Source organism: Chionomys nivalis, chromosome 5 (genome assembly GCF_950005125.1).
Source record: "Chionomys nivalis chromosome 5, mChiNiv1.1, whole genome shotgun sequence".
Taxonomy (NCBI): Eukaryota; Metazoa; Chordata; class Mammalia; order Rodentia; family Cricetidae; genus Chionomys; species Chionomys nivalis.
The window spans coordinates 31,765,474-31,774,635 of record NC_080090.1 but is presented as its reverse complement, the minus strand read 5'-3'; the positions used below and the strand labels follow the sequence as shown (position 1 = coordinate 31,774,635).

The 9,162-nt window shown below is 45.2% G+C and overlaps 1 protein-coding gene across 3 annotated transcripts; it reads left to right on the top strand.

Moving 5' to 3' along the window:
- Positions 1–3,016: 3,016 nt before the first annotated feature.
- Rps24 (ribosomal protein S24) lies at positions 3,017–8,547 on the top strand. Of its 3 annotated transcripts, XM_057770915.1 has the most exons (7): positions 3,017–3,118; positions 3,866–3,931; positions 4,026–4,235; positions 5,893–6,003; positions 6,571–6,588; positions 7,902–7,921; positions 8,248–8,547. In XM_057770915.1, exons 1-5 carry the CDS (start codon positions 3,116–3,118, stop codon positions 6,574–6,576), a joined length of 396 nt encoding a protein of 131 aa, XP_057626898.1. In that variant the 5' UTR covers positions 3,017–3,115; the 3' UTR covers positions 6,577–6,588; positions 7,902–7,921; positions 8,248–8,547. The 3 variants fall into 3 exon arrangements, with proteins under 3 accessions (XP_057626898.1, XP_057626899.1, XP_057626897.1); XM_057770916.1 differs by lacking the exon at positions 6,571–6,588; XM_057770914.1 differs by lacking the exons at positions 6,571–6,588; positions 7,902–7,921.
- Positions 8,548–9,162: the final 615 nt, after the last annotated feature.

Here is a 9,162-nt window from a genome sequence, read left to right as displayed (position 1 = left end):
TCTTCGGCCACCGTAGAGCGCCGCACGTGCCGCTTCCTCTTCCGCTGCCGGAGTCTATCAAGAGACGCTTCTCGCACGCTGCTTTGCGACCTCCAGCTACACCGCCACCTAGCGACACTGCATAAAAAAATGCACCAAGGCCGCGTGGAGCAAAGAAAATCCCTCTTCCCATAGGTTTCTCAAAACAATAGAGGAGTGAAAAGTACCATATTTATCTCAAAGTCAAAAATAAAAATAAAAAACTGTGAAGAAGGAGCATCTAATTGTTTGAGAAATTGGAAGTCAAAATCCACCTGCCAAAGGAAAAGAAGAGCACCATGGTGGGCAAACTAGAAGAAATAATAGCCGAAGACAAAGCTACACACACAAGCCTCCAGTCTGTAACGTTATTTGAGGGGAAGATGTAATTTATACAATTGCAAACTAGGACGTGTGTGTGTGTGTGTGTTTGCGTGTATTTTGTTTCCTGAGGAAGGATCTCACTCTATAGTCCCTGCTGGTCTTGAACTTGCCATCCTTCTGCTTCCATATTCTCAGGGATTAGATAACATTATCTAGTGTAAATATGTGTGTATACATATATATGTGTCATATATCTATATACATGATTCATTTTAATTATATGTTTGTAAACAGGTGTAGCAAGAACCTGCTGAATCCCACCCCTCTTTATGAACAGAACAGTATATTAAGAACTGCCTGAGCCGGGCGGTGGTGGCACACGCCTTTAATCCCAGCACTCGGGAGGCAGAGGCAGGCGGATCTCTGTGAATTCGAGGCCAGCCTGGTCTACAAAGGGAGTTCCAGGACAGGCTTCAAAGCTACAGAGAAACCCTGTCTCGAAAACAAAACAAAACAAAACAAAAACAAAACAAAACAAAACAAAACAAAAACCAAGAACTGCCTGGTTGCCTCTAAGGATAGTAGAAGACAATTGAAAAAGCTTGTTAGGTTTTATAACTTATATTATTGGGGTGGAGCAGCTCAGAAAAACCCATTGTTTAGCCAGTAAACTCTGTGAGGCAGAGGAGACTCTGACAGACTCCTTCAGGGCCTTCAGCCATCTGTTAACGGCTTCTGAGAAATGCTTTAAGTTTCTGTTTCCTGGTAAAACCAAGCTCAGGTGTAACCCAGACCATCACCCTAAAATCTTGCCTTCCACACTGCCCTAACATGCTTGTGTCTATGCACATACGTGCAGGCAGATGCACACTCGCCGCTGGGCCGCTCTGCACGAACACATTCATTTTCACGTACTGCTCCACTTTTTTGTTGTCGTTGTCTTGTTTTTGTTTTGTTGTTTTGTTTTGAGACAGGGTTTCTCTGTGCAGATTTGGAGCCTGTCCTGGAACTCGCTCCATAGATCGGGCTGGCCTCGAATTTTTAGAGATCCACCCGCTTCAGCCTCCCAAGTGCTGGGATTAAAGGCGTGCACCACCGCCCGATCACACTGCTCCACTTTATGCAAAGCGTAACTTCTGAATCGGGAAACATTAAAGGTTAATTTTGTATAAGAACACAGATTTGGGGAAAAAGAGCAAATATCTTTGAGATATGTTCTTTCTGTGTACCCCTACTTGCTCAGGGTGGACTCACGTTCCGATCTTGTTCAGCTTTGCAGACACACGAGATCATAGGTTTCTGCCACCATGCCTGGCTCAAATAGATGACGTCACTTTTCCCTTCTTAGTGCTAGCGACCGAATCAGAGCCTTTGCAGACTGGACAATGTTCTGTTGCTGAGCAGAACTACATCCTCCCTTCTTTTAAAACTTTCGGGGGAGCCAGGATCCCGCCAGGCTGCTCTGCAAATCGCTCTGCAGCCCAGGGCAGGTTTCAAACTTTTGATCCTCTTGCCTGACCTTGTCTAGCTCAGCAAGTTTTAGAGATGCTCATTAAATCTCAAAAACAAATTATACCAACTCAATCCCCTCCCAATCCAATATGTTGGTACATGTGGTGGCACACTTAGGAGGTGAAGGCAGGAGGGTCAGGAATTCAGGATGATTTCTTGGCAATACAACGAATTTTTTCTCGATGGGCTTCACCGAAAAAGATGCCGCTTCAAAGAATCCAAAACATCACACACACAAAAAATAAGTAACAACATGAAGTGCCGCAAACATGAAATGAAAGATTGTGTTAAGGTTTCTACTGTTTCCCTCTGTGTAAAACGGGCATGCTGCCTGAAAGGCCTTCTTTAAATGGCTTCAAGATTAACTCATCTGGAGGCAATTTTTTTTTTATTTTTATTTTTTTTTTAATATTTATTTATTATGTATACAATATTCTGTTGTTTGTGTATGTGTCTGCAGACCAGAAGAGGGCACCAGACTTCATTACAGATGGTTGTGAGCCACCATGTGGTTGCTGGGAATTGAACTCATGACCTTTGGAAGAGCAGACAATGCTCTTAACCACTGAGCCATCTCTCCAGCCCATGGAGGCAATTTTTATTTTATTTTTGAGTCAGGGTTGATGTGGGATGAGCCCTGACTGACCAAAAACTACCTATGTAGACCATGCTGGACTTGAACTTAGAGATCTGCCTGCTTCTCACGCCCAACTTGATTGAAGCAATGTAAACAAAGTGAACTGTGCCGGGTGTGGTGGCACCTGCCTTAAATCCCGTCACACAGAAGGCAGAGAAGGCAGAGTTCTAGGACGCTAACAACAAATCGGGCGGTGGTGGTGGCACGCCTTTAATCCCAGCACTCAGGAAGCAGAAGCAAGGGGATCTCTGTGAGTTCGAGGCCAGCGTGGTCTACATAACGAGTTCCAGGACTGGCTCCATAGCTACTGAGAAACCCGGTCTCGAAAAACCAAAAAGACAAACAAACAAACAACAACAAAAAACAAATCAGGAGGAAGACGCTTAATTGCAAAAGAACACGCCATTGCGCAACCACAAATCGGGCTGGCTAGACCTGGGGGCGTGCCTAGAGGCCAGAGGGGCGTGGCTTTAGGCACTTTCAATCAGGCATTGGTGTGGCCTGCCCCTAGGCTTTGGCCACGCCTCCGCGCCAGGACCCGGGTCCTTCCGTGCGCGTTGATATGATTGGCCGACCGGGAGCGGGCCTCTTTTCCTGCTTTAGCAGCTCGGCGCGGCCGTCATCATGGTGAGTCTGCTCCGGTCGTCGGCTCCATCCGTGGCGTATCCGCGCCATCCCTGCCCCAGCAGGCGTGCCACTGCAGCCGCAGCCGGCCGGGGCCCACCCGCTCCGCTCGGGCCATGTCGTACGGAGCCCGGTCGCCCGGGCCGCCCAGCCGGGGTCGTATGACCGCTCTCCGGAACACGCCGGGCTGCCGGGTCTCGGGGCCGCCGAATTCGGGCCGGGCTGGCGGGCCGAGGTGAAGAAGGCGCCTCCCCTTCTCCTGCTGGCTTTTGCGGTTGCAGTAACGTGGGGTGCTCTGTAGGGAGTGAGTGGTATCTGATACCCAGGGGCCAGGGATTCTTAAGAAACCTACACAACTTAAGAGTTAAGTAAAACCAATAGTGCTGAGCTTGAACTTTAATTGAGACGCTAAAATGGTGGCTACAATTTAAAAGTTAAGTGTCGATGCGCTGTGGTGGCCCACCCCTTTAATCCCAGCCCTTGAGAGTCAGGCAGATCTCTGCGAGTTCGAGGCCAGCCTGGTCTACGAAGCGAGTTCCACAACGGCTAGGACTGTTAAGAGAGAAACCCTGTCTCGAAAAATCAAGAGAAAGGAAAGGAAACTGATCACAGAAATTAAGAGGTTTGTGGTAATTTTACGGGGTGGTTGAGGTTGCCACTTTGACTTGGACACGTTAATAGTTGTTGAAGTAGCATGGTAAAGACAAGAAAGGGTTAGCATAATCTTACTAACTTGTGTGCTATCTGCAGAATGACACAGTAACGATCCGGACCAGGAAGTTCATGACCAATCGTCTGCTTCAAAGAAAACAGATGGTAAGGGTGGGCATGTCTAAGTTTGGCGTGTTGGGTCTTAATTTTGAAGATGTAGTTAATTGTAACATACTAAACCTAGACCTCTTTTTTTTAGGTTATTGATGTCCTTCATCCTGGGAAGGCAACAGTACCAAAGACAGAAATTCGGGAGAAGTTAGCCAAAATGTACAAAACCACACCAGATGTCATCTTTGTATTTGGGTTCAGAACTCATTTTGGTGGTGGGAAAACAACTGGTTTTGGCATGATCTATGATTCTCTCGATTATGCAAAGAAGAATGAGCCCAAACACAGACTTGCAAGAGTAGGTATCTTGTTTATTTTCCAATATCACTGTGTTGTGAATAGATAGAATGAGCAATAGCAAACAGTTTGGGAGCAGCAGTCATGTACTAGGAATCCTGAAGGGGGCTAATCCAGTGTTCTTTGCTTAATACAGAGGTTCCTGGTCAAGTGTGGGATTAAGTCTAACTGTAACCTTTTGACTTTAAAAGACCTCTCAGTATGGTATTTCAAGCTTTCCTCCTACCCCTTAGCCCATCTCCATGTAGTTGACTGTCCTGAACTGGAACTCAATAGCAGTTGTCCCCCAGCCTCCTAAATGGTGGGGTTGCAGGTGTGCACTGCCACATCTGGCTAGGAAGAAGTTGGTGGTTATTTAATGGGCAAGTTACAGTATATTACAACGCACCGGCAGTGGCTTTAAAATTTTAGGGCCCAATTCCATCTAGTCCAAAACTGGCAACAAGCTTGATACTTCATTGATGATGAGAACCTTTATTTTTTAAGTTTGCTCTCATTGTTGCTCAGGTTGGCCTAGAACTCATGATACTCTGCCTCCAGGGTGGTAAGATTACATGCAGGGGTCACCAGACCTGACTTGTTTTCTTGTTGGGGCGGGGTGGAGCCTCTAGCATAAAATGGACACAAATTTGCAGCGATCAGTTGACCTCACCTTAAATGCTAGGATTGTAAGTGAGCTGCCGAGCTCAGGGAGTTGTTCTTTTCCTCCTCTTGAATCCAGTTTCTGCTTGCTGTGGTGAATCCTCTAGTAGAACAGTTTTGTAGGGAGATTTACTAAATGAAATTTTTGTTGAGATGGTGCTGCCATGGCTGACTTCAAGTCACAGATCAGCTACCTCTGAATGCTGGGATTGGAGGTGTGAGCCACTACACATGACTAGATAGCCTTTTAAAGATACTCTTGGGCTGGAGAGATGGCTCAGGTTAAGAGCACTTGACTGTTTTTCCAGAGGACCTGAGTTCAATTCCTAGCAACCACATGGTGGTTTACAGCCATCTGTAATGATATCTGGTGCCATCTTCTGGCGTGCAAGCATACATGGAAGGAATGTTGTATACATAATAAATAAAGTGGTACTCTGGGAATCCATTGCTGAAGTGCTTGGGAGCCTTGTGAAGAACTTGCCAGGAATAACCAAGAGCAGATGAAAGGGTTAGGATCTCCATGGTTGAAAGGGCATAGAGAGCTCTTCATGGAAGTGATACCCTGTCACTTCACTAGAGAAGTAGGAATTGAAAGGGAAATGTCATGGCAGCTTAAAAAGGTATATTAGGTCTGGTGGTGGTGATACAGGTGTAGGCGCTTGTAAATCCTAGCGGAGGCAGGCAGGTGTAAATTCAAGGACAGCCAGGGCCAAACAAAAACCCTGTCTCAAAAAAAAGTATGTTTGGGCTGGAGAGATGGCTCAGGTTAAGAGCACTGCCTGCACTTCCAAAGGTCCTGAGTTCAATTCCCAGCAACCACATGATGGTTCACAACTATCTGTAATAAGGTTTGGTGCCCTCTTCTGGGCTGCAGGCATACAGACAGAATATTGTATACATAATAAATATTTTAAAAAAGTACGTTTATTTGTAAAACTATTTCAGAGTTTTCTCAGCGTCTCCATTGGTGATGGATGAGTTAACTAGATACATATACTCTTTCTTTCTGGTAGCATGGCCTTTATGAGAAGAAAAAGACCTCCCGAAAACAGCGAAAGGAACGCAAGAATAGAATGAAGAAGGTTAGGGGGACTGCGAAGGCCAATGTTGGTGCTGGCAAAAAGGTACGACTCAAGGGAGGTTCAGAAATGTCTGTGATTGTCGAGCTTAATATTGTCTATGAAGAGGCGTTCCTTTTCTAAATAATCTTTCTTGGTGTTTTTTTGTTCCCTCTTCTGGATTGCAGAAGGTAACGTTTTGAGCAGCTATGTAGCATAGTAGTGTCCTAGGGTAGATTGGCCCACATCTGCTCATAGACTAGCACAACCCAGCATAGGGCCACATTGACTCAGCTATCGTAGTGGGTGCTTTCAAGTCCTGGTTCAGGAATTTCTCATGCTGATTGACGTAGACACTTCAAGAAAGAACAGACATGTTCTTAAGATTTCGTTTTGCTTTTTAGCACAGAGGTTTTTGAAGCAGCTGGATCAATGTGGCCCATGCTTTCCAAATGTCAAACTGCTTTCCTACCCAGTTACCTGAGATCACAGTGCTTTGAGTAATGAGTTTATGCCAGCTTTGCTAGCTAGCTGTGAGTAGCAGGGTGGAATTCAGGTGTTGGGTTGCTGAATAATCAAGTGTTCTGTGAATTTTTCCCCCTCCTCTACTGTCTTGGATTTCTTGTTCAACAGAAATGAATTATCTAGCAGGTACTGAGATTGAGCACGGTGTGGGGATGTGTCACCGTCACTGAGCTGGCTTTGATGCTTTGCATGTTGGCTTTTGGACAACAGTTTTTCATAGTGTGACCTATTAAAATACCAATGACCTGTTTTAAGTATCTTAATACTGGAAGGACTTAACTCAAAGATGCATGTTACATGGGTGGGTAGTGATTCACTGAAGGGAGGTAGCTTCCCTGGTCTCTCAGAACTTGGAGTTTGAGACTGCTTTTTAGGAAATGGCTTCAGTGACCTTTCTTCAGGGTGCTGCAAGAGCACCTGCTCCCATCAATGTCTTAGCATATCTGTCCCTATTAGTCTCCTGTTCGTAATAGAAAACTTAGAGGTAGCATATGGATATTTTTACCACATGCATTTTAATCAGAGTGGTTCCTTGCTCTAGTATATTTGTAGCGTGCAGTGGAATTACATTAGTAGCATTTTAGAAATGTGCCCACCACCCCTCATGCCTGTCTTTCAAGCTGCCTGCCTGAGACTGTAATCAAATGACTTCTATCAGCACTGTAGAACTGCATAGGTGTTGCAGATTATACCTGCTGATTGATAGAAGTTTTGATGATGCAGTCAGATTTGTCTCTTGCCAGACCTGAAGGCCGTTTAACACAGATTCTTTGCCAAGCCACCAGGTTCAGCCTCAGTCCCTTCGGGTGTCCTGGGGAGCTGACACTGGGGCTGGCCAGACACATCCTGTACTAGCACCACCTTGAAAAGCCAACTCAAAATGGTAGTGGCCTCTGGAATGTTTTGCTTATAGTGGAACTGGTGTTCCTTTAACATGCAGTGGAGCTTAAATCAAGGCACCGGTCACATTTGTATTTTTATTTACGTTTTTTGTTACTAATCTGTATACCTCATGGTATCCAAGATTGGTATACTTTAAAGGATTAAAATGGAACAGGTTTCAAAAGACTGGCCTAATCATTTAGAGCCTTCCCATTGGAGTCTAGAAGAGTCCCAAGTCTGGGCCCTCTGCTTGACACCAGAGCCAAGGGGCCTAGCCTTAGGGGTGTTTCTTTCACCTAAATGCTAGTAATCAACAATGTAGGTTTGTTACCACTCATTTGTGTGCCACCTTGCTAACATTGGAGTTGTAGTAATCAGGCAAGGTGCTGTCAGAATTGGGTGGTGTGTAAGGAATGTCCGTGTACAATCACAGAACGGTCACCTGAGGTACCTGGTTGCATGTACTTTGAGCGCAGATATGTTGGTGTTTGAGAGGGGACTACTAATGAACTGTTTGTTTTCCTCCTTCCCATTCCCCCTTTCCTGCACTGATGCAGTGAGTGGAGATTGGATACAGGTATAATTCAAGCTCTTACGTAGATCATTAGACTCCTTATTACTGACATAGTTTGAGCAAGCGTGTGAACATTTATACATAGATTTATAAGTGTACAGTTTGTAACAGTACTAACTTACTGTCTAATTCAGATAGTGACTTGTTTTTGTTTTTGTTTCATTTCTAACGTGAATATTTACTTTCTGAATGTTTGCATCATTTTCTTAGTTTCTGTTTTAGGTTGTTAATACTTGTTTTGCATGAGTTTCTTTTTTTAAAGAGTTTGTCTTTGAACTTTAAAGATATTTTAAAGGTTGTTGCTGACTAATTTTTTTTTTCGTTCACAGCCAAAGGAGTAGATCGGCGGTGACTTGATCTGCTGTGGTTTGCAGGCAATTTCCCAGAGGACAAATAAACTAAAAGCTTATGTGTCTGGAGTCTGCCGTTTATTGGGTATTAGAAGTATCAGGTGGCTGGGCTAGAGAGATGGCTCAGTTTAAGAGCATTGACTGCTCTTTCAGAGGTCCTGAGTTCAATTCCCAGCAACCACATGGTGGCTCACAGCCATCTATAATGAGATCTGGTGCCCTCTACTGGTGTGCAGGCAGAACACTGCATATATAATAAATAATTTTTTTTTGAAAGTATCAGGTGGCTGTTTAAGTGTTTGAGTTTACTGCTCTTAGGTAAAAGCCTGCTGCACGGAGCTCATACAAGTCCTAGAGGATGGTGGGTGTAGATGACTGCACGGGCAAAGCATAGGACCAGTGCGTGAGCCCCGTTAGCATTCACCTTGGCTGAAGCCTAGACTCCAACTTAGTTTAGTTTTTTGTGTGTGTGCCCCCCCCCTCGAGTTTCTCTAGCTTTGGAGCCTGTCCTGGAACTAGCTCTTGTAGACCAGGCTGGCTTCAACTCAGATTTGCCTGCGCCACCACCATCTTGTGATGGTTTCCCTTGCCTTCCTTCCTGCTTGCCTCTGCTTTCCTGCAGGCTTGGGTTAAAGGTCTGCACCCCCACTCTCATGCCTCACCCCTGGCCTTACTAACAGCTTAATCTGCTGGTATGGCTCATTCCTGTGATTCATTGGATCTTGCCGTATGGAAACCTGTAAAACAAGCTTAGGTCCTTTTTTTTTTTTTTTTGGTTTTTCGAGACAGGGTTTCTCTGTGGTTTTGGAGCCTGTCCTGGAGCTAGACCAGGCTGGTCTCAAACTCACAGAGGTCTGCCTGCCTTTGCCTCCCAAGTGCTGGCATTAAAGGCGT

Coding starts and splice junctions, on each gene's coding strand:
- Rps24 (XM_057770914.1), top strand. Junction 3,932..4,025: donor TGCTTCAAAGAAAACAGATG/GTAAGGGTGGGC, acceptor TCTTTTTTTTAG/GTTATTGATGTCCTTCATCC. Junction 4,236..5,892: donor CCAAACACAGACTTGCAAGA/GTAGGTATCTTG, acceptor TCTTTCTGGTAG/CATGGCCTTTATGAGAAGAA.